General features: G+C 39.9%; 2 protein-coding genes across 2 annotated transcripts in view; one reads left to right on the top strand and one right to left on the bottom strand.

The window, feature by feature from the left end:
• The window catches only part of LOC134672427 (uncharacterized transporter slc-17.2-like), a 32,028-nt gene extending 21,369 nt beyond the window's left edge, over positions 1-10,659 (bottom strand). The window contains exon 1 of the mRNA XM_063530317.1: positions 10,495-10,659. Coding sequence (XP_063386387.1) covers positions 10,495-10,519 — 25 coding nt within the window. The 5' untranslated portion in view covers positions 10,520-10,659. The remainder of the gene's footprint in view (positions 1-10,494) is intronic.
• Positions 1-26,733, top strand: part of LOC134672425 (2-hydroxyacyl-CoA lyase 1) — a 226,440-nt gene that overhangs the window by 91,613 nt on the left and 108,094 nt on the right. The gene's annotated exons all lie outside the window — the stretch shown is intronic.

Here is a 26,733-nt window from a genome sequence, read left to right as displayed (position 1 = left end):
GCAAATATATTTAATTCGGATAGGAGGTTGGTAGCATATGCACGAAGACAACCAAACAACCTCTATAAATTATTTTTTAAAACAGCTGTGCATAGAGACAATCTGGCCGTCAACGTCAACACTGTCATTACTGACAGTAATTTGAAAACGTCGCATGACAGGAAAAATCATTTAAATAACATGTGTGTGAATATGCTGCAAAATAAAGAAAATATTCAAAAGGAACCTTACGAATCCAATGTTTATAAAGAACGCATTTGGTACAACATAAAGTATCAGGATAAATCTGCGAAGGAAAGTGGAGCTTGCAGTACTCGGAACAAAACTTCAAGCAAACATGTAACTCCGTATGAAAAGTGGACCGATGAGAAAGGTAAATTTAGTGAGAGCCTAGATCGAAATCAAACCCAACTGATTGTAAGAAAGGACTGCAATCTGACTGATGATTTCTTTGATTGTGAAGAAACTTCATTTAAAGCCGAGCTTAATACTTATGGCAAACGAAACATTTTCCGAGAAGCAAACAAAGAAACAAATGATAAAACAGAAATGCAAAATAGACTGGTTCCATTTTTCATCTTTGATCGCAAGATACAAGTTATGAAAGAAGGAAATGAAATTTCGGTAAACGCTATTTGATGTGCAGTGGGAGCTTATTTTCTAAACTATTTATTGTACGTTGTCTTGTAAATACCTACCAACGAGATAGTGGGAGTCACTAATTCCCAAACTGTTTTATTTACTTTAATGCTAATGTTTATTTTAAAATCCTACCTAGTGGGAGTGTTGGAAATAGGTAGGATTTCTACTGTGTTAGGAACTTTTTATATTACTTATAGTTTATGTTGCTATGGTTGTTATAATAACAAAATTGTCAGTAAACGATAAATATTGAATAGAGTAACTTGTTTTATTACAACAATACTGAGCAACTTTTACTATGGGACTAACCCCGAAAACGCGGAAAAAAAATTGACTCTCCCATATGTAGGTATTTCAACATCAGACCAGCAAAATGTATGAAACGTCCAATTTTTGTTCCGCGTTTTCCGGGTTGGTCCCATAGTAAAAGTTGCTCAGTATGACCTAAACATTAATGGGTCTCTTCCTTTGCCTTTCGTTCTGATACATATTGTATACCTACCTGTTCTGGTTATTATGTAAGTATATTAATATTTTATGAGATAAATAATAGATTATTTTACTTTATTTCATGGAAGAAGCGAGTGATTAGTAGCAGACTTTCACATTGATAAATATATAGTAATACATACGAGCGAGGTGTATTAGAAAATAAGTTATGCAGACGTTAGCGAACATTTTTCAGGTTGACACTGATAAGGCAGTCGTAGTAAGACTAAAGGTATTGTAAAAAATTGAACTCTACAAATACTTTTAAGCAGTTGGTTAACTAAGGAATGTTTATCATAAACCAAAGTCTTTTTACAGCATAAAACTGTCCCCATTTTATGTCATGCATATCACCCTATGTAGGTGTGTTTTAGAACGAATATATTCTGCTTAAGACTCGTCCCAAAAATAGAACCGTAAAGTAGGTGATGTTCCAGCAAAATTTAATAGGATCAGATTTATTTGTTTAAGCCAATTATGTGTCAACTTAGAAGAACATTGTATCGATTTATTTTGTTTTACTGTGAATGTATCGGAATGGAAGTAAATAGTTAAATACTCTTCGGTAGTCTGACTGAAGTCACCATAATAACATTAGCTTAAGCATTTAGCGCAAGTGCTCATTTAACAATATTATAGCTGACATTAGTTAATTCCCAGTTGTCTGTGGAAGTACATCTCCAACAAAGGTTTCAACTCATTGAGGCCCCATTGTCATGGCCATGATTACAACTCTGTAAGCAAGAAGGTAATTTATACGTTCTAATATATCGCAATTGAAGGGATGTTTACAAAAACAACATAATTGACTACACTGGTTGACACCTGAAACGATTAACAATGTTCTTAAAAAATTGTCAACCGCTCTAAGCAGTTATGTTGTTTTTGTAAACATGCCTTCAATTGTTTAGAGATCCACTTACGAGACAAGAATGAGATTCTTCGTACCATCTTGTACAGTCGCCAACAGATATATTGGAGCGGCTAAGGCGCTCACAAATATCTGAACACGCCTCTATTGTCAGGGCGTTAAAGTACGTGTTCAGATATTGTGAACACCTAGGCCGCTCCGATATATCTGATAGCGACTGTACCAACGTTTGCACCTTTAGCGAGCCGTAAAACAAGTTTCTTGACAAGGTAAATTTGTTATAAATGACACCGGGGTATTGACCGAAGAACAGTGAATGCAAAATGCTTCAAAAATAGGGCAATAATGCAATGCCTCATTTCATTTGTGAGATGTATTTATTGTAAATGTGTTTCCCCTTGACGATAACCATTAAGTAGTTAATTAAATAATTACAACTATGTCGTCTTTAGTTAGGTACACGCATGCGTGGTAGAACGTTATGATTATGATATTTTAAATTCAATGAGTTTCCTGTAGGCAATTAAATTGAATAAAAAGATTAATTCAATAGTCTCGTAGAACTTATTACGTCTTCGGTACCAGGAAGCTTATTCTGATTATAATAATAGGTTTTGAATTTCATCAGGATTTATAATAGGTATGATCAACAAACAACAACAAAATGTGAAAGTGACATCTTGTTGTTGTTTTCAACAGTGACATTTGTTCAGCCAGAAATGTCACTGTTGACGGCTGACTGATTAAATCAAAAACAAATCCAGATCAAATTCATAGCCTGTTATTTATAATCAGAATAGGCATCCAGGCTCTTTCCGATTAAAATTTTCCGGTTCCTTTTAAGAGGAAAAAAAACTATAGATCATCTATAGATGCGTATTTATTAATTAACTAAGCAGATTGCTTGATAAGTGTACGAGCATGACATCTGAATACATTTATAAAAGATGTAAAAAATACGTTGGTCAGCGGCGTGCAACTATAGTTATGTAGTCACAGAATAAATAATAGTACTAGGTACCTACAGAAGACTCACTCTCTAACAAAACGCGTCTGTTACGATCAGCACAGATATGGCCGCTAGGTGGCGACAGCGCCACGCGCGGCTTATGGCAAACCCCAAAATTGGGGTCGAACGGATGGACATTTAGCTACCTGTAGCAAAGCGACGAAATCGCGAGTGAGCCACGCCATTTAGTCTGATTTTTATGGAAGAACTTGACGACAGTACTGATATATAATAATGATGAGACACATTAGTTAATAATTTGCCAGTGCATTTGGTTTATTTTTATATCTTTTCGTATGTCAAGGACATTTAAACCGGTCTTCGGTTTCCATCCTTTCAAAGCAGCTAGAAATACGTCAAGACTTTGCATATTCAATCGCAACAGTCACGTAGCTAAACAGAATCAGTCATTCGCGGCATGGTGTCTAATTGAATGAGTTGATTTGCGTAACGGTCCGGTGGTTGGTCTGGAAGGCTCGCGATCGGCGTCGGCGTCGCGCCGGCGGTGAAAGTGCAGGAATGTACGCCCCGGCGCCGCGCGCGCATCTTCCTGTTCACCTTATTGATTGGTCGAGGCGCCAGGTCATTAAGTTTAGAAGCAGGGGTTGTTATATATCTATTTTAAGCACCACTTTCTCGGATTTTTGTTCGATCGACTATTTCATAGTAACAGAAGCAACGCACATTGTATCTGAATGCATTATTAATCAATATGTTTTAATTTCAGTTATATACCCCATAAGTAGTAGTGTTACGAACAGTCTTTGATGAATTACTGGCACCAACAAGAAAGCTCATGTATTATTTGTCTGGCTGCAACACTAACATGTTTCTGTTTACTTGCTTGGTATTGTACTGTTTATCAAAATCTATTACCTAAATAAAAATGTTTCACACACGTGCCGAAGATCATGGCATTAACTATTGTAACCCCCTCTGAAATTAATATGTATATTTGAATTTTATATCTTTCCTGTCCTTGAATTTGTGGTACAAAAGACATCAACGGGACTTACGAACTTGAATATTGCTATTGACATACCCATAACACAACAAAATGGACACTTTCGACACTGACAAATCAACTCCATAACAACTATAATATATTTAATTAAAATTACATTAAAAAATCGACTTACAACAATCATATCCTATAAGCTACACTACATTTCAAAGCTTCTAACACGAACTAAACTAAAACTAGAAAAAATCTATTAATCCTCCACTCCATGACTGATGCAGATCTAATTCTCAACCTGTTATTAAAATCCGAATACGCCTGGTTGTTGCGCTTCTGTCCCACTATGACACTTACGTTTCAGTGCCCAGCACATGTGACAGATATCGAATCAGACACATGAACTTTCAAATAACTAATTACGCGTAACGGTGCAACCTACTTCCTTACACTTATTGCTTGTTTTATAGTTTGCGAAGATATGTTGGTAACAATATTAGTAGGTACAGATGTATGCATAATTATTTTACTTCGTATTTTCACGGAAACGCACGAATGTGTCTTGCTATTTCATTCAGTCTTGGTACCAAAAGTACTAAGGTTGACTGAAGTGGCTACTATACATTAAGCGTTTTAAACAAATAGGTAAGCAGTCAGTAGGTAAGTCCTTTCACAGTAACAGTGACCATTGTGCGATTGGGGATTATTTCACGATAGCCGCCCTTAGGTAGGTACCCACAATAGGTCCCTTTTTTTCATTAATTGTGCTGTGAAATGGTGTGATATGATATCTTTTACAGAACGGAACATAATGCAAGTCACATCTTCAAACTTAAACAAACACATTTTCGGGTAGTTATAACATTTATTGATGGTTAATCAACCAAATACAAAACCGCCTGGATCAGTCACTAAACGACCTGACTTTAACCTACATTATTTAATAATGTAATGTTTTCATCTACCCTCAACTGGATTAAGGAGCCATTTGACGGCAGATCTTGTTTACTTTTATTTAAAAACCTAAAGATACAGAGCATAGGTGAAAATAGTATTTTATGCAACAGTTTTATAAGAGGGGTCAAAAAATGTGAGTGGCGTGGGTAACAATGTGAGCCGAAGGCGAACATTGTTAATAAATACGCCATGAGCATTTTTTGACTACTTATACAACGTTGCATACAATGCTTTTTCTATGAGTAGGCAATAATAAATAAAATACAAAAAAATATAAACAAAATTTTATTTATTAAATTTTGGATAGTAGGTATTACTACATGTATATAGCTCTTGTCTGCGACAAGCACCCATAATAACAAATATTACTGCAACCTGTAACAAGAAAAAGGAGAATTAAATAATATTCAGTTTCAATGCAAAAATATAAAATGTACATAAATATAACTCGTTGTACTGTGTACCCTAAAAATGTGTATCAAAAATTTTTATAACATATACCAACCTTGCTTAAAAGATAGATCTGATCCGGTGCTTCCAATTAGTCTTTTAAAATACACCAAAGACGTTTTCAGAGAATAACGAAGTTTTGTGCTCCAATCTCCACGCCATGCACTTCTCATAAGATTTGTCGTATAGGTGCTGAGATTTAGTACTTAGGCAACAAATTTTAGGTCGCTGCTTGTGCTGCAGCGGATATTTCTTCAGGTGTAGAAACAATGTACTCCTCTTTGTCCATTTTCAACACTTTTTATGAACGCAAAACAAATAGTAACGCAAAGTACTCAAAGAACAAGAAATTACCGGGAAAGGCGGGAATCGAGAAACAAACGAGTAATGTCTATGGTTATGTTTTTTTTAAAGCCGTTACACACTACCGCACCGCACCAGGGTGGTGCTGTAGGGTATAAAAGTATTTTTTTATTATGTTGGTAGCAATGAACTCAGTACAAATTTGTTTATTTTTTAATAAAAACCGTATGCATTCAATCGTTTGTCACGTTGGTAGCAATGTACCGGTATGTGGCACCTGCTACCCTGCACTAGCTTACCGTATCGTAATGTCTCTAAAACGACACAAGTGCTTTTTTGGGCAATAGACTATAGACTTTTAAGGAGTATTAATAATGTATGCCCTTATATGTTCTTTCGTGACTATGTAAATGACAGATAAAAGTACCCGAGTAGAAAAACAATTTAATGGTCAACAAACAAACAATCTGAAACTATACTTACTTTATAATAAAATTATTACCTAAAATTAAAAAATAACTAATCTAAATTAAAATACGTGTAAATAAAGCCCCCGCGGCATTCTGTCAAAGATGCTGGCAGCATTCCTTCGCTGAAGGCAATGCTGTTTTTATATTTTACTTTTATATTCATATTATAATTTTTAAATTACATAACCCAAGATGTAAAATGAATAAAGGAGATATTGTACATATATTGTCAAAAGTAAGTCTGGAGTGGTACAACTTTGGGAGCAAATCAAATAATCTTTTATCTCGGCTGGTAGTGTTATTTTTTATCTAGGAGTATCGAAGTGAACGTCCAGTAACTAACATTGATAAGCGGATAAGATTATTTATCTAATAGGTAGATAAACAAATTACATAATACGTAAACAAGTACCTACATAATACAAAGTCTTGTTCATAAGAGAAGGCGAATCAAGGTGATAAAAGTCACCGTAAACATACAGATTATAAAATCCACACTATGGATTTTAAAAGCTGAAATAAACATTATTTATTTTATTTATGACCCCGGTTTTAGTGAAAACGCGTAAAGCTTCAGTGAAAACTAGTTTTAACTGGGATTATTCAGTCAAAACTAGTTTTCGCAAAGTCCCTTGGTGATAATTAATTTTAGTTAAAACTAATTTTCACCGTGGCCTTCCGGAAAACTAATTTTACCTGGAAAAACCGCGCATTTCACTGAGGTGATACGGAAAAATAATTTTAACTAGGGAAACATGTTCTCACTAAAAACGTATATGTATGACCACATGATCTATACGGTAACATAATATACAATTTTCAATTAAGGTGAACAAACAAATACCATAATTATCATTTGTGACCTTGAACTTACACCCCTTGAAAATTTTAACTAAATCTACACCTACAACCTATATATTATATATGTATATATATTTATATTTTGTCAATTTTTGTCTACTACAGTGTACAAAGTAGCATTGAAGTCTAAATAGGAAACAGGCCGGTTGAGCCTTAAGTAGTCTACATTTTGCATGACAGATTTGTGTAACACAGAGTAGTCAATTTTATCATACTTTTTACTAATACAATTACATTTATATTATTACTTTTATACAACTGTTCTTAGGTATAAGGGTTAGGTAAGTAATTACTTAATTAGTCCATCTTTTCATCCAGGATATCGCGTCATATTCTTCTGTACAATTATTCTAAACTGAGGAACGATTTTTCAAAACAGGACATGCGTCAAGCTAACAAAAACAAATGGCGGTGCCTGTTTTTGTTCAAACTTTTTCATCGAGCGAAACGACTCAGCTCAGTCTCATCTTTGCAAAATGAGTTTAAGCATTTTTTTACCTTTATTACTCCCTGCCGTTTGACTTCTTCAAGGTAACACTCGCTTATTAATTACTAATAATAAATTCTTAATCTTGTTCGTGGAAGCGACCCATGTTGTTAACATTACCTTGCTTCGGACGCCAAATAAATATTACTAAGTTAAGGTCAATATTTCGACATTGTAGATACGTGTCTAATCATCAAGCTATAAAAGCTCTAGAGACTGACCATACTCGTAATTATTTCTAAATCTATAAATATAGGGTTTTTGAATTAAGCCAGTATTGAATTTGGAGCGAGAGCTAATAATTACAGGAAGATGTTGAATTATATAACCTTGCATAACATTCGTATACGTACTTAATACAATATCTTGCAATACTATTTGTGTATAGGTATAACATATTAAATTTTGTAACAGCCTTCTAATCTACTAGAAATGCTTTAGATTAATATTATTGTTCTTGCATTTTTATTAAAGTTTGACACATCCTATGTAAACACATAATTTTTTAGGCATTACGTCAGAGAGGAGCTCGGCATAAATGAATTGGGCGGGGGATTCGTGACGGAACTATGCATTTAGTGATTTTACAGTTCAGTCAAGGGCAGCAGCGATATCAAGCATTAGAGTTAGCTCAATAAAGAATTGTTGATGTTGTTAGATTTGTGTTATATTTATTCAACCAGTATTTGTGACATTACATTTACATTATTAACCAATGATAAGCACATGATAAGTATTAATTTGTTTGGTTCTAAGTTTTCCTAAGGACGATAGATAAATATATAATATACTCGTAGATACATAAAAATAAATGTACAATTGGTATATTATCCATTAGGTAGATAGTAATTACTAATTTACTCGATAGGTACTCAATAAAACATTGGGTAGATATTATATATGTATCTTCAAAATATCAAAGCCTCCTTAAAAATATCCAACGTCCAATTTCAATTTAGGTAATCTCAGTGTTGTTCTGGCGATAGGTAGTAAAGCAAATGTTTTTGTATTATGTCCGGTTATATCTAGAAGGTAAAATATAGAAAGAAAACAAGAAGCGAAACTAGGTACCTATGAATAAGATTTACAATTTGCATAACAACCTTCGAAAAACACTTTCATTGACATAGTATAAGTATAAATAAATGAAAATCAACTTGTGCACACTACCCCATTTAGTGAATGTGTGCTATTTACTTACATAGTTCTAAGTGAAAATCGAACAATAGCATACAATATAGGTAATATGTTTTGGTAATATAGGTATTGAATATATCAACGTGTTGTTTCATGCTACGTGACACCTTGTCACTATGATCTTACTGAAACTAAATTCATTCATAATTTTCATACGAATTAAGTATCAGTTGGTCCATACGCCACTTAGGGCCACTTGCACCATTCTACTAACTCGGGGTTAACCCGTTAAACCGTTAACAAAGTGTTAAATTGTACTGGTAACCATGGTAACTCCAAGTTTAACTGGTTAACCCTGGATTAGTGCGATGGTGCAAGTGGCGCTTACTAAACTTGCTACCTAGCTAAGACTTCTCAAATGTCTAAATTAAATGATCTAAACTCAGCTTTATGAGTTCATTAGGTAGGTATTACAGGTATGCTCTCCTAAGTGCGTTTTATTTGCGCTCATTTAATGACGCTATTAAGTAAAACGGCCGTGTTTTAAGCAGCATTTGACTGGTCATTAGCGCAAGCGCAAGTTTGTCGCGATTCGCATCGCAACTACTATTCACAATAGTTGCTGTAGCTCGTTCGACAATAGTCTAATTTAAGGCTCAATTACGGTGAACACGTTAAACTCATTAAAGAAGATGATACCTGCAGGTTATTTATATCTGTGTGTAGGTTAGAATTTCTCGCGAGTAACTTAATTACCTAGGTAGGTAAAATGTCTCGCGAATACTTCTATCCCTTGCCATTGCAGTTAGTAGCAATAATTGTGAATATAGCCAGGTATTACTATCATGATTACAAAGTATTTTTTTCAGGCAATACAATAATTGTCAATAACAAACTGTGGAAACATCTGTAACAGTGTTTCTCGTGTTTTTAAGGTTCCGTACCCAAAGGGTAAAACGGGACCCTATTACTAAGACTTCGCTGTCCGTCCGTCCGTCCGTCCGTCCGTCCGTCCGTCCGTCCGTCCGTCCGTCCGTCCGTCCGTCCGTCCGTCCGTCCGTCCGTCTGTCTGTCTGTCACCAGGCTGTATCTCACGAACCGTGATAGCTAGACAGTTGAAATTTTCACAGATGGTGTATTTCTGTTGCCGCTATAACAACAAATACTAAAAACAGAATAAAATAAAGATTTAAATGGGGCTCCCATACAACAAACGTGATTTTTAACCAAAGTTAAGCAACGTCGGGAGTGGTCAGTACTTGGATGGGTGACCGTTTTTTTTTGCATTATGGTACGGAACCCTTCGTGCGCGAGTCCGACTCGCACTTGCCCGGTTTTTATTTCTATGTACAATAAAGTACCCATATACATACATACAATAAAAACAAAAGTGGTAAGTATTGAAATCCTAATACCGCTCAAAAATACCTATGTAATATTACGTTGTTTTTATACCCCAGACACAAATACGACAGTGCGATTGCTGCGATTATCTAAAATCGCATGCAATTTAATGCAATGTCTGTAGAAGCCTTAAATTGGCCAAGCATCAATTTGTTTTGGTACATGATAAAATAAAGTAAAAACTAGGCTAGGAAATCGGACAAGCTAATTATGTCCTTTTCAGTGTTTTTCAGTAAGTACCTACAATGGAATAAAAATTTACGCAATTCAGCCTTCGGTTTATTACTATTACATTGAAAATCGTAAACTTAAGTCCAATTATAAACCCATTCATTGAAGGATTCACCACTAATTATCTGAGAATCATAATTATCTGTATAATTTGTGACAAATCCTAGACCTAGTTGAGGTTCAACATTCAATAATGATGATTATAAGTAGTTAGTGTCTACTTACCAAATATTTTGATGTGGAACTTCATTTTGTAGAATGTTATGCACTTTGGGCAGGTAAGCAACAAATACCGCACTAAACGAAGGTTGTATTTGAAAGCACGCACGACGCCGACGCGAAACTCGTGGCGAGTTGCGCGTACGCTCGTCAGTCCGCTACTGCGGCTGCGGCACCAGCCTACGCCAGCGCACCCAGCCCTCACCTCGCGTGCCACTTCAAACATCCGATGCTAAGTTATCTTACTGCGATTTCCCTGGTTACATAAACAAACATTATTTATCTAGTTAACAAATATCTCAATAAATTTAAATGTTGTAGATTTCTTATCTTTATATGTTATAATGTTATGAAGAATGGCAGTTATTCATCGAACGGCTGTAGGTACTAGGTAAACACCGTTATGTTAATATGGACGTCATGTTGTGCATATTGTTTCAGTGTAAATAAGAATGTTAAGCTATGAATGAATGAACAATGATGTGGTGTAGGAACCTACAATAACTGCAAAAGGTACGTGTAGGTACAATTTAAGGGAGTAAGTAGATAACTATCTGTTTGTATATATTCTAGCGTTTTTAGGATTCCGTAGTCAAATAGGAACCATTATAGTTTCGCCAAAGTTGGCCAAGGGAACGGAAGTAGGACAAAATAAGGTAGTTATACTTAAGGTATTTACGTATTTAGTAATTATATAGGCGGTTAGATGATTGTCTACCTTACGTATACGGGCGTTCCAAGTTGCGAAGTTTCTTCAAGGAATTTAAACTAATCGGAAATTAAAATTATAGAAATAAAAGAAATTACGATTTAACTCCATAAACAATTACAAAACAAACACTGAATAATATCGATTATAGTTTCAAGAAACCGGCCAAGTGTGAGAAGGACTCGCCCACCAAGGGTTCCGTTCCGTGCAAGTTTAATTTATTTTTTATTTCACAAATTTACAGTTTTCCGATTTTTCCCTGTATTAGTAGTGTAAAACGATATATCTGCCTCTAACGCTCGAATGTGCAAGATCTTAACGATATTTCGATTTTCGCGGTGGATGTAAGTTACACTCAGGTTTTGATTTAGTATTGCCTGCCCAACTCCTGCCTAATTTTTAGATCGCATGAAAACTGAATAAAAAAATTCTACGTCTGTCTAAAGAGGTACAGTCAGCCAAGAAAGTGGTTTACCACTTTTCGACTCTATCAATCAAATAGAGTCGAAAAGTGGTAAACCACTTTCTTGGCTGACTGTACCTACCTACTTATTGACCAGAGAAGCATTAAACTTGGTTCGATTTCTTAGCTCACGAGCGTAGTAATTAACTCTGCTAAATCTAAGTACCTACTTACTTTGAAACCCATAGACCATTAACCAGCTACTATACTTACTTAAAACTATACTCTACACCTGAAAAGCAAGCAAAAAGCTAACGCATAATAATTCCAGTTACAACGATAAAAATGGATCCTTCTTAGCAGAGGCCACTTTTTCCCAAGTTATAAATAAATGCAACAAAGTGGTTAGCCCAACTTTTTTCAATTTAAAAATAAATACAAGCATGTAAGCACAAAGAAAATGAATAATATACCTCGTGTTTTATCGTTTATTTCGAGACCGCTATATGCTGGTTAAGCCAAGCTCGGTTATATTAGAATCCAGGTAATACTAAGCCCCATATCTTAAATTTATATCCATGTACATGCAATTATAGCAACGTGCGCGCATGTAAAAAAATTACGCTATGACCTCTGATTTACTCCGTCACAGTATGCTCCTAGTACTGGATATCCGTACAAAAACTGTATCAGAACCGGAAATTCCCGGATCTGTACATATAAAATTAATGCTAGTTCCATAACTACCCTCGGCAGTTATCATAGTTTAAATAAAAACAAATAGTTACGTCGCGGTGTGAACACGTTTGGAGATATATCTCCGTATGTGTCTAACTAATGTATTGCAGAGTCCTTGTAAGGCCTAGGTAATTTAGGATAGTGTAAAACGCGATTTACCTATTAAGATTTGTTCCAAAATTTGTAATTAAATTTGTCCTCAATCAATGTGACATAAACATTGGTTTAAAATTAGCAGTCTTAACTTTATATTTGTCTCTGGTACAAGTCATTAGCCGACGTATTTCTCGGGAACTGAACTCAATCACATAATCCTTTCTCGAAGGCGCCTGGCGGTCGCCTTTTTATTTGGTTCGTCGATGTGCGCCATTTATGCAGCCACCACCAGATGTATGGAGCGGGCAAGTGCTCGCAAATATCTACTTTTATAGAAAACGCGTTAGAGCGAGATTTATGAGCCTAATGTTCTCCAATATCTTAATCGTATGGCAACTGTATAACTGTAACTGCATTTATCACTTGTGACAATTGCCTAGAAGTCATCTTGGCATTTTCCCAATTGCATGCATTTCTGCAAGTTCGTGACATATCCCAGAACCCATCCCAGTTAGTAGTATGAAGTATGAAGTTAGTATGAAGGTGCCTTATTTCTAATGTATTTCCATAAAGCTGCATATTCTTGTTATATTATGCAGAAACAGCTTAAATTTCTCATAGGTAAATACTTACCTAATTTAATATATATTTTACATCAGCATAATATTGCAAAACTGGTATTGAACGAGAGGTCCGGTAGGTATATCAGAAATGGTTCAATGAAAAATAAAATTAGCATCTTTTTGGTCAAATGCAAGAGCTCTTAATAAAAACAAAAGTCGTGCCATTTTTTAACCCTTAAATGCATAGTGTTGCCAAATGTCAACAAAGCATTAGACAACTCACAGTTTTAAAATAAAAAGGCTTACGTTCTTGAACGCACATTTATACCAAACGTCAATTAATAGGGTGATGATGTAAGGGTTAAATTTACGCAATATTTTTAATTTATAAAAATTACATTCGTTTTAAGACGAAAGTCGGAAAGCTCGGAAAAATCCGCAAGTTGATAATTTTTAGTATGTGATTTTGAATGGGTTATTCGGGGTACCTATTTCATTATTTTATATTTAAAAACTTTATCATAGGTATATCACAAATAGTGTAAGTACCTTTCTAATGGTAGGTAGTTAAAAACCGGGCAAGTGCGAGTCAGACTCGCGCACGAAGGGTTCCGTACCATAATGTAAAAAAAGCAAAAAAACTAAAAACGGTCACCCATCCAAGTACTGACCCCGCCCGACGTTGCTTAACTTCGGTCAAAAATCACGTTTGTTGTATGGGAGCCCCACTTAAATCTTTATTTTATTCTGTTTTTAGTATTTGTTGTTATAGCGGCAACAGAAATACATCATCTGTGAAAATTTCAACTGTATAGCTATCACGGTTCGTGAGATACAGCCTGGTGACAGACAGACGGACGGACGGACGGACAGCAGAGTCTTAGTAATAGGGTCCCGTTTTACCCTTTGGGTACGGAACCCTAAAAATGTCATATATCTATTACTGAAAATTACATATTTACATAAATATGATTTAGCCAATTCAACTTCTAACACTGATTTCGCAGTGAAAATCGAAGTTATATTTTTTTACTATTTTTCCTAGAATCAGCAAACAATTATGTGATACATATATTAATTTCGGGAAAAAAGAAAAAATCATGCATTTAAGGGTTAATTAAATCTTAGCTTCCCACGGAAAGGATGGAAACAATAAACTCTTCCAGCTGCACACGACTGAATGTGATTTGATAGCTGTTGGTCCGAAACGCGATTCGTCTAAATGAATTTAAGTACGCTTTTCGCCTAACACGCTTTTCGTCCAACACGCTTTTAGGCCAACACACTTTTCGTCCAACACGCTTTTAGGCCAACACACTTTTCGTCCAACACGCTTTTAGGCCAACACGCTTTTCGTCCAACATTCATTACGTCCAACACACTTTACGTCCAACACGCTTTTCGTCCAACACGTTTGAATCTGATTTGTGTCATAGATAATTTTACCCCGAGTGTTCTTAGCCATGTTTCATGAAAATCTGTTCAGCCGTTTGAAGATCATCAGCTCTTTTCGTTGATGAGGGGATCTGACTACCTTCCATATGTCCTATTGATTCGAAATTTGGTACCGTGTTACTTCAATGATATTGAAACAACATGGTAAGGTAACCCATGACCTTAAATATGACATGTGAGAGTAAGGTTTAGATTTCGAAGGTGGGTAATTAAATTGGATTAATTAGGCTCCATTTCCACTGCGGCAGAAACAAAATGGACAAATAGCGACTTGGACGAATCGCGATATGGACGAACGGTGTAAATGATACTTGACGAACCACGTAGTTGACGAACTAAGATTTGGACAAATGGCGACTTGGACGAATCGCGATATGGGCGAACGGCGTAAATGATACTTGACGAACCACGTAACGGACAAATCGCTACTTGGACGAATTACAATTTGGACTAACAGCTATCAAATCCATTGTTCCCCAATAATGATCTCTAAAATGGGTCGACCGATTTGGTTACGGTTTTCGGTGAAACTTACGGGATATACGTCGGTATAAGCGGTTATTCTTAGTTAGGTCTTGTCCCAGTAGATGGCGCTTTTATTATTTGTCAGGGGTTTTAAATTAATGAGTTGCATTTGACATGTAGCAATACAGTGATTAATGACAATTTACAGTGCGACATAAAATTTTAGGGGTGGAGTGGTGTGATGACCTCCCCGAGCGGGAGACAGGGGGAAGTTTGGGTGGGCTCCGGCCTGCCCAAAGATCCGTCTGTCACCCCCGGTCCATCCTGGGCAACGTCACTAGCGACTGGCATTCGTGCCTCTTTCTAGTGGCGGCTAACATCCACACTGGTGTTGTCAGTAGGTGTAGGCTACTACTGACGACCTATACATAACCTACCTGTGCTAGGACCTGCACAGTAGAGCGCCGTACGCAAGGATGACGGGATCCTGGGGATTGAGCCATTGCCAACCCGCATGGCAACACGTCTGCTTCGGCCCTGATTTCGGGCAAAACGGTAGCCCGGGCTACTAGCCACAGTCCGGGAAATGGTCAAGTGAGGAACCGTAGGTGGGCTCACGGCGAGAAGTGAGAGGGCCGCAGAGGCAGTTTCGGCTGCTGATGCGGTGGTGAAAGGCCATGCTGACGAAGTGCGTTTAGGTGAATCGGGCGGAGGGCGTCTGACCTGGACGACCCTACGTCCCACCTTCACACATTTCCGATGTCGCGCAACTAGCCAACTTCTCACTTCTATACCCGAGTCGGTGTCCTAACGACCGAAAGCACCTTTTATATGTGTGAGTAAGCGTTCCCAAGATGTGGGCCCTTGTAGGGTGGGAGCCGATGAGGATGAAGTTAATCGTTACGAACTATGGATACCAGGTCTAACGAAAAACCCCAAGCTGATCCAGCAGCGTCCATCGCTAATGGTGAAGCCACACAGGCGAGACAAGCTGTTCCAGTGACAGTGCGTCCGCAACCCAGTTCATCTGGGGAGCAGACCGGCCCAAACCCCTTCCAGGACTGGCAGGTAGTGGACCGAAGGTCCAAGAAGCGACCCCCCGCTGGGAAGCCTCACCCTCCCATATAACCATTCCAGTCGCAGAATCATCAAAGTGGTAACTAAATGTCAGATGTGTCGTAACAGAGTCCACACAATGTGTCTAGAATTGTTTCGAAACAAAGTGTCGTCGCCGTGTGTACACTTTTCCGTAACAAGGTGTCGACACATTTGTGTGCACTTTGCGTGCGGTTTGCGACTAAATCTGACAGCAAATTTGTGACAGCAAATGTCAATATAAAATACCTCTTGAAAACCAAGGTTTGTCAAACTACTATTAGTGTCTCGTGTGCTCGTAAGTAATTTTAGTAAGTCATCATGGGCGATGCAAATGATAATAATCGACCAAAACCATATAAACACCCAACACCCGTCAACCTTTTACAGAAAAGTTTTTAAAGAAATGCAATAAGCTACTTAGGTCAGCCAACGAATGCTCAAAAAAGTTGTAGAGGGAAATGCTCGGAACACAATTTTTGACTCTGTAACTTGGTTTGGACAAGTTAGGAGGTGAACATATCAAAAGTCCCCGGCCGTAGCCCTTGAGCGGGGGGAAGAGAGGGGGCTTTGAATGTCCCATTTTCCGGTTTTTCGATTATATCTCGGAAACTATGCATCTTAGCGACATGGCCACTTATACAAAATGAAAGTTAATTTAATTTGTTACATGTTTATTCAGTCAATTTTTTCGATATGTTGAATAGTTTTTGAGATATCCGCTCTTGAAAGTTTAGTTAGGGCTCTCAATTTTATCTTGATATATCTACATCAGTGAAGGTGCTAGGCCGTGTATGGTATCGTTTTCGTATAAATCTGGGTTGCGAATCCATTTAACATGGAAACCATTCCACAAAATTAAAAAAATCTTTTTAGGGTTCCGTACCTCAAAAGCATAAAACGGAATCCTTATAGGATCACTCGTGCGTCTGTATGTCTGTCTGTCTGAATACACAAAATAGTTCTTTACCTATAGATGACAGGAAAACCTATTAGAAATGTGCAGTCAAGCGCGAGTCGGACTTAATGTACGGAACCCTTAATACGCGAGTCCGACTCGCACTTGGTCGGTTTTTTTAAACTCCTCTTGACGCTTAACCGCTGAACCGATTTCGTTGAAATTTGGTATAGAAATAGTTTGCATCCCGGAACAGGACATAGGATAGATCTTATAACCAAAATCATCTTTTGAAGGTGTGAAAAGTGGCGTGGAAATTTGTACGGGAAATCAATAACCGCTGAACCGATTTATATTAAATTTGGGAAGGTCTACATCTTTGATTTAGTTAAAAATGATAAAAAAAAACATGACTTCAAACCTAAACTTAAACAGTATTAACTTCAAGAAGTCAATTCTGAATTCCCCCCTACACCTCATTTCACACCTTTGAAGGATGATTTTTGAGATAACTTATTATGTCCTGTCTCGGGACTCAAAATATATGTGTACTAAATTTAAATTAAAACTGTTCAGCAGTTTAAGCGTGAAGAGGAGTTTAAGAGAAAGTAAGTTTATATGTTTTTACTTTGGAATGGTGTCAATGTGATACCATAACTAAATTTGGTACTGCGAATTTATACGAAAACGATACCAAACATGGCCTCGTAGCTTTACTGTTGTAGAAGTCAAAATAAAATTGAGAGCCCTAAATTCTTATTACTTGACCAAACTTGTGTAGAAGGAAAAGGAAAAATAAAAGTCTTCGGTAGGATTATAAGGCACAAATATAATTTTTTTTTGCGTTACTATTTCAATTATCAAATATAAACATACCTTGATTATATTATTCTAGTGAGATCCTCACAGATAAACAAAACCATTTACTTAAAAAATTACAAGGTCGAAATGTCACGGAACTTGTGAGAGTAATACGTGAAAAATAAAAACTTTTATGACAAATAAATCTGGACACAATTTAAGAAGCATCCAATTGCGTCGAGGAATCATCTGTATGTTTGCTTGTTTCATTACCTCCTCGCTTCTTTTTTTGTCCTTTGTATTCTGTAGCAATTTGTTAGATCTGAAAATAAAGATAACTTGCGTCGTCACGGATGTCGATTTATAGGTTTTAGGGAGTGCAGAATTCGAAAACGATGATCATTTTATAATCCAAGATGGCCGCTACGTATTTTGTCAGAAAAGTCGTCATGAATATCGTTTTATAGGTTTTAGGAAGTGCCGACTTCGAAAATGATGACCAGTTTGGAATCCAAGATGTGTGCCGTGCACTTTGTCATAAAAGTCGTCATGGATATCGTTTTATAGGTTTTAGGGAGTGCAGAATTCGAAAATGATGACCATTTTGGATTCCAAGATGTCTGCCGTGCACTTTGTCATATAAGCCGTCATAGATGTTGATTTATAGGTGTTAGGAAGAGCAGATTTCGATAATGATGACCATGACCAACAAAACGACATCCATGTCGACTTTTAACATAGTGCATGGCCGCCATCTTCGATTCCCAAATAGTTATTATTTTCGAAATCTGCGCTCCCTAAAACCTATAAAACGACAGCCATGACGACTTTAATGACATACTGCATGGCCGCCATTTTGGATTCCAAAATGGTCATCATTTTCGAAATCAGGGCCCCCTAAAACCTATAAAACGACACCCATGACAACTTTTATGACATAGTGCGTGGCCGCAATTTTGGATTCCAAAATGGCCATCATTTTCGAAATCTGCGTCCCCTAAAACCTACAAAACGACATCCATGACGACTTTTATGACATAGTGCATGGCCGCCATCTTGGAATCCAAAATGGTCATCGTTTTCGAAATCTGCGCCCCCTAATACCTATAAAACGACACCCATGACGACTATTATGACATAGTGCATGGCCACCATTTTGGAATCCAAAATGGTCATCATTTTCTAAATCTGCGCCCCCCAAAACCTATAAAACGACACCAACGACAAGTTTTGTTGGTCATGGTCATCATTTTCGAAATCTGCTCTTCCTAACACCTATAAATCAACATCTATGACGGCTTATATGACAAAGTGCACGGCAGACATCTTGGAATCCAAAATGGTCATCATTTTCGAATTCTGCACTCCCTAAAACCTATAAAACGACACCCATGACAACTTTTATGACATAGTGCGTGGCCGCCATTTTGGATTCCAAAATGGCCATCATTTTCGAAATCTGCGTCCCCTAAAACCTACAAAACGACATCCATGACGACTTTTATGACATAGTGCATGGCCGCCATCTTGGAATCCAAAATGGTTATCGTTTTCGAAATCTGCGCCCCCTAATACCTATAAAACGACACCCATGATGACTTTTATGACATAGTGCATGGCCACCATTTTGGAATCCAAAATGGTCATCATTTTCTAAATCTGCGCCCCCCAAAACCTATAAAACGACACCCATGACAACTTTTATGACATAGTGAGTGGCCGCCATTTTGGATTCCAAAATGGCCATCATTTTCGAAATCTGCGTCCCCTAAAACCTACAAAACGACATCCATGACGACTTTTATGACATAGTGCATGGCCGCCATCTTGGAATCCAAAATGGTCTTCGTTTTCGAAATCTGCGCCCCCTAATACCTATAAAACGACACCCATGACGACTTTTATGACATAGTGCATGGCCACCATTTTGGAATCCAAAATGGTCATCATTTTCTAAATCTGCGCCCCCCAAAACCTATAAAACGACACCCATGACAACTTTTATGACAGTGCATGGCTGCCATTTTGGATTTCAAAATGGTCATCATTTTCTAAATCGGGGCCCCCTAAAACCTATAAAACGACTTTTATGACATAGTGCATGGCCGCCATTTTGGAATCCAAAATGGTTATCGTTTTCGAAATCTGCGCCCCCTAATACCTATAAAACGACACCCATGATGACTTTTATGACATAGTGCATGGCCACCATTTTGGAATCCAAAATGGTCATCATTTTCTAAATCTGCGCCCCCCAAAACCTATAAAACGACACCCATGACAACTTTTATGACATAGTGAGTGGCCGCCATTTTGGATTCCAAAATGGCCATCATTTTCGAAATCTGCGTCCCCTAAAACCTACAAAACGACATCCATGACGACTTTTATGACATAGTGCATGGCCGCCATCTTGGAATCCAAAATGGTCTTCGTTTTCGAAATCTGCGCCCCCTAATACCTATAAAACGACACCCATGACGACTTTTATGACATAGTGCATGGCCACCATTTTGGAATCCAAAATGGTCATCATTTTCTAAATCTGCGCCCCCCAAAACCTATAAAACGACACCCATGACAACTTTTATGACAGTGCATGGCTGCCATTTTGGATTTCAAAATGGTCATCATTTTCTAAATCGGGGCCCCCTAAAACCTATAAAACGACTTTTATGACATAGTGCATGGCCGCCATTTTGGAATCGAAAATGGTTATCGTTTTCGAAATCTGCGCCCCCCAAAACCTATAAAACGACACTCATGTTAACTTTCATGACATAGTGCATGGCCGCCATTCTGGATTCCAAAATGGTCATCATTTTCGAAAGCGGGGCCCCCTAAAACCTATAAAACGACATCCATGACGACTTTTATAACATAGTGCATGGCCGCCATTTTGGAATCCAAAATGGTCATCGTTTTCGTAATCTGCGCCCCCTAAAACCTATAAAACGACACCCATGACGACTTTTATGACATAGTGCATGGCCACCATTTTGGAATCGAAAATGGTCATCATTTTTTAAATCTGCGCCCCCCAAAACCTATAAAACGACATCCATGACGACTTTTATGACATAGTGCATGGCCGCCATTTTGGATTTCAAAATGGTCATCATTTTCTAAATCGGGGCCCCCTAAAACCCATAAAACGACATCCATGACGACTTTTATGACATAGTGCATGGCCGCCATTTTGGAATCGAAAATGGTTATCGTTTTCGAAATCTGCGCCCCCCAAAACCTATAAAACGACACCCATGACGACTTTTATGACATAGTGCATGGCCGCCATTCTGGATTCCAAAATGGTCATCATTTTCGAAAGCGGGGCCCCCTAAAACCAATAAAACGACATCCATGACGACTTTTATGACATAGTGCATGGCCGCCATCTTGGAATCCAAATTGGTCATCGTTTTCGAAATCTGCGCCCCTTAAAACCTATAAAACGACACCCATGACGACTTTTATGACATAGTGCATGGCCGCCATTTTGGATTTCAAAATGGTCATCATTTTCTAAATCGGGGCCCCGTAAAACCTATAAAACGACATCCATGACGACTTTTATGACATAGTGCATGGCCGCCATCTTGGAATCCAAAATGGTCATCTTTTTTGAAATCTGCGCCTCCTAAAACCTATAAAACGACACCCCTGACGACTTTTATGGCATAGTGCATGGCCGCCATTTTGGATTCCAAAATGGTCATCATTTTCAAAATTGGGGCCCCCTAAAACGTATAAAACGACATCCATGACGACTTTTATGACACAGTGCATGGCCGCCATTTTGGATTCCAAAATGGTCATCATTTTCGAAATCGGCACTCCCTAAAACCTATAAATCGACACCCATCTCGACTTTTATGACAAAGTGTTTGGCTACCATCTGCATGCAAGACATTTCTATTATTTTTACGTACAAAAATGGCCCCCTGTCAACTTCCAACCGAGATTTAATCGATAATTTATTCGATTAATGTTCAGATTAATTCAATTTCAATCTATGTTAGGTCGACTAAACTAATCGTGATTAAAATTTGAGGATTAACTTTTTTTATTCCATTAATTAGTCGAATAAACAGTTAATCTATTAAGTCCCATCTCTGACCACGTCATTTTTACACTTTGAGAATATCTGAAAACAAATGAACACAAGGAGCCATTTTGCAAATCCAGTAACTTTGTTATTACTTTTGACAGCGCGTGTCATGTGTCTACACAGAGTCGACACAAAGTCGAAACATTTGCGACTACTTTGTGACTGCAATATTTCTCAGCCTTAAACCATATTTATACATCATAATTAACAAGTTTCGTAATATGTAAAGCGTTATTTCTGTTATTTAAGTATAGTATACGCATCGAAGTACTAAAAATGCATCAAATAATATATTTATGAACACAAGCACTGAGAAGTAAACAATTTCCTTTCCGGCTAAACTAAAACAATGTGGTGGCGCGTTGATTATATTACACTTAGTTTATCAAATCACTCGAGCAGTTTAATTCCCCATAATAATTTAAGTCCTATTGTAATATAAATGCAAACAATATATAATTACGTCTTGTAATCCGTTTTAGAGATGGCGTATTAATGTCACTTATTTTTATTTAACTATTTTTCCATCTGACAGTTTCCATTTGACAGGAACAAAATGAACGAATGAACGAATGATTTTGGCATAAAGTAGTCGCAAACCCGAAACAATGTGTGCACACGGCGACCACACTTTATGTCACTTTGTGTCATGTGTCGACCCTTCCCCATTTCTGGTAACTGTGTCGACACGGCGACGACTCTGCGACTGGAATTGTGACCGAAACAGACGGTGTCGACACAAGATGTGTCTACACCGTGTCGTAACGGCGACTGGAAATGGTTGTATGGGCTGCCAGACCTGTGAATTCTTCCTCCTCTAACCCACCCCCCCCTGTTAAATGTCAAGGTGGGGTGGCTAAGAAGAAGAAGAAAAACAAGAACCAGAGGCGTGCAGCTCGTCTAGCGCGAGAGCAGCAGCTGGACAACACATCGACACCGACACACTCTGCAACCGGTGTGGGTGTGCAGGCTTCCCAGAAGCCGGCACCCAAACCGGCGCCGAACAAGCAGGTTGCTGCTGCCAGGCCTCCGCCGAAGGGAAAAGGTTCCATCCTACCCCCTAAGGCTGGAACGTCGGGCGACAGCCCTACGGGTTCGGCCGCAGATCCCTCCAAACGACGACCTGGTAAGCTCGCACGAGCCGCTGCTAAAAGGATGCGAGATGAGTCCTTCTCCCCGCAAGGAGACAACAAAAAGCAGCGACTAGTGAGCCCAAGCCAACCGTTGTCGTACGCACAAGCAGCGGCATCTGACCTGACGATCGTCATTACTGACGAGAAGTCGGGGAAGATCACCGCTGACCACTCCAACGCCATCCTCCGCGGGTTGCACCAAGCAATCGTGGAGGAGGCGAGGAGAAACCACGTAGGAGCCCGGCCACCCAAATTCAAGGGCAAGCCCATCTTCGCTGAGGGACAGCTGAGGGTCTTCGCAGAAGACGAATACTCGGCCGCCTGGTCTCAGCGATGTGTCCAGGCCCTAACCCTGCCAGACATCTCCCTTAAGGCGGTTCGCCAGTCGGAGATGGCAAGGAGAATTAAGTGCGGGCTCCTAATACCCAACATCAACAACTCGTCCTGGGAAGGGGGTCCCTTTGTTTCCCATAAAGTTTTAAGTCATAATGTATTGTTTGTCATATTATCGTTAGTCATAAAACTGAAACCGTTGACTTTTCAGGCTTTTCGTAAGGTTATTCTGTAGATAGGTTAGGTTAGGTTAGGTTTGTTTTTTTTTTTTTTTATGGTTGTCCCGAGGCGGATAAGGCGCAAAAAGTGCACACCTAGGAGGGACAGTGGCAAAAGCCGCAATAGCCGAGCCCGCAAGGGCGACACGCACATGGCAGGGCCGAGGTAAGCGCCAAGCGTTCCCTTAGCCCTACCTCAGGCGGAGCGAGGGTACACCGAGGGGTTTTAGTGGGTAGGCCTCCCCCTAAGGGAGGAGAGTCCCACATAACTCCCGACCCCCCCCCAGGGGGCGGGAGTATGCGTAACGCATTTCCCCTCGTAAAAAAAAAAAAAAAAGGTTTGTTTTATGGCAATCCTGACAAATTCCGCGTTTCTGAGAAAAACCAATTATGACTAACGAAAATTCGGACAAACAATACATTATGACTTAAAACTATTTGGGAAACAATAGAGACCCCCTGGGAAGACGTCCGTCAGGCAGCTGACGGACTAAGGTACCAGAACGAATGGGCCAAGGTCGGGTCTTGGTCCATTATACAAATACTACGGCAAGACCAGGGGTGGTTTGTCGAGTTCACAATCCCCGAAGACCTCGTCCCCGCCTTCATGGAGAGGGGGAGATCCCTGAGCTGTGGGATGGGCAATGTCTACCTCAGGTTCAGGGGTCCCGGAGGCAAATACCTGGACCAGCCTCCCACCCTGCAAGGTTCCACCCTAAGGGTAACGGTAGCACAGGTCCCCAGCGAACAGGCCGCGGGCACCTCCGAGCAGAGCAAGTCTGTCTCCGGGGAGAAAGTTGCCCCCCTGCCGCTACCCAAGCCGACGATACCCGAACTCTCGGAGGATGAGCTCCTTGGCACTGGTGAGGGACCAGCCGGGTCATCATCCGAGGGTGAGGACTTGTCGGCTTGGATAGTGTCGGGGTTGGCCGACATGTTTAAGGAGGGAGGGGAAATGCAAAATGCCGCCCCCACCACCGACAACATGGACACCAACTAGTGTCATCCAAGCAAACCTCCAGCACAGCGTGGCCGCTACGGCCCAACTCAGACGCTGTCTGGCAGGTTTGCCAACAGCCGTTGCCCTCCTACAAGAACCATGGGCGGGCAATGGATACATACGCGGGCTGTCCGACACGAAAGGTAAGCTCTACTACTCCACGGTACATGCCGTCCCTAGGGCATGTATCCTAACTACTAACAATATTATTGCACAACCGCTCACTGAATTCTGTTCCAGAGACCTGTGTGCGATTAAACTACAAGTTCCACTGCCAACAGGCTGTCGCGACCTAGTCCTTGCCTCGGCGTACATGCCTGGAGAGGACGAGCCACCGCCTGCCGAACTACAACGACTGGTCAGCCACTGCGAGAGATCAGGCCTCGCAATAATCATCGGGGCCGACTCCAACGCACACCACCCACTGTGGGGAATGGAGACCAGCAACAACAGAGGTAAGACACTTGTTGAATATCTTGTGACTACTAATCTAAACATTCTAAATACAGGCGCTGAACCAACATTTGTAAACAAACGATGCAGGACGATTATCGACCTGACTCTGGCTTCGGAGGAGGTCAGTGAACTAATTATGGGATGGCACGTCTCCCAGGAGGCCTCCTGCTCAGACCATAGGTGGATTCGCTTCAATCTACTAGCATCTAGAGACACACCAACCGCCCGGAGGAATCCCAGGAAAACGGACCGAGCCACTTTTAGGAAGGTCCTAGGGGAAAGCCTTGACCGGCTTCCACCGAGGGATGACCTTCGGGAACCGGCTCAGATAGAACAGCAGGTAAATATCTTAACTGATACCCTCGTAGACAGCTACCACAAGGCGTGCCCCTTAAAACCACCGGCAAAGACTGCCATAAAGGGTCACCAGTGGTGGGGCCCAGAACTGGAGAGACTCTGGGGGAAAACAAGAAGACTCTTCAACAGGGCCATGAACACAACGGCTGAGGTGGACTGGGAAAACTACTACGAAGCCAAGGCCAGGTACAAAAAGAGATTGCGGTACTGGAGATCCCTGTCATGGAGGAACTTCTGCAGCAGCATTGAAACACTTGACCACGCCAACCGGGTGAGGAAAACCTTAGCGCACAAGCCCACATCACAATTGGGCTCACTGCGTAAACCCGATGGCACATACACATCTAGCCCTGCAGAGACCCAACGCCTTCTCCTGGTAACTCACTTTCCAGGATGCGTAAGTCTCGCCGATGCAGATCAGCAGGACGAGGAATACAGTACAACGGACAACAACTGGCAAATGGCGCACAGAGTCGTCACGGCTGAGAAACTCAGGTGGGCCATAGACAGCTTCCATCCCTTCAAGGCGGCTGGTCCGGATGGGATCTTCCCCGCTCTCCTACAGTGGGGTCTAGGACTCATCCAGGAAACCCTGACCGACATCATGGCAGCCTGCCTAGCCTGGGGGTACGTGCCCAGGAGATGGAGAGATGTGAATGTGGTATTCATACCTAAACCAGGTAAGAACGACTACACAGCTGCCAAATCCTTTAGGCCCATCAGTCTCACATCATTCCTGCTGAAAACTTTGGAAAAACTGTGCGACAGGGACCTGAGGGACCGGGCGCTAAAGAACATACCGATGCACAACAACCAGCACGCGTACAGCTCAGGTAAATCTACGGAGTCGGCTCTTCACATGGTTGTAAGCCGCATTGAGAGAGCCATCCACGGCAAAGAAATGTGCCTCGGCACTTTCATTGACATAGAGGGCGCTTTTGACAAGACTCACTTTTCCAGTATAGGGAACGCCTTGGAAAGCCACGGCGCTGAACCTGGACTAATAAAGTGGATCATGAACATGCTAAATCAAAGGACAATAAGATATGTAGGTGAACCGCAGGCCGTAGCGGCGGTGCGAGGATGCCCTCAAGGGGGAGTTCTCTCACCTCTGTTGTGGAACCTAGTAGTCAACAACCTCATAACCAAACTGAACGAGGAACACTTCTACACAATAGGCTACGCTGATGATCTGGCAATATTAATATCAGGTAAATTTGCCAGTACAGTATGCGACCTCACCCAGGCAGCTCTTCGGATCGTAGAACGCTGGTGTAGAGATTTTGACCTATCAGTTAACCCCACCAAAACAGAAATGGTAATGTTCACCAATAAAAGGGCACTTGGCAACTTTACCAGACCAACACTCTTCCAGACTGAGCTACAGCTGACCGACGAAGTTAAGTACTTAGGG

The sequence above is a fragment of the Cydia fagiglandana genome, chromosome 17 (assembly GCF_963556715.1).
Source record: "Cydia fagiglandana chromosome 17, ilCydFagi1.1, whole genome shotgun sequence".
NCBI lineage: Eukaryota > Metazoa > Arthropoda > Insecta > Lepidoptera > Tortricidae > Cydia > Cydia fagiglandana.
The sequence above is the reverse complement of the archived record's forward strand: the minus strand, read 5'-3'. Positions and strand labels throughout refer to the sequence as shown.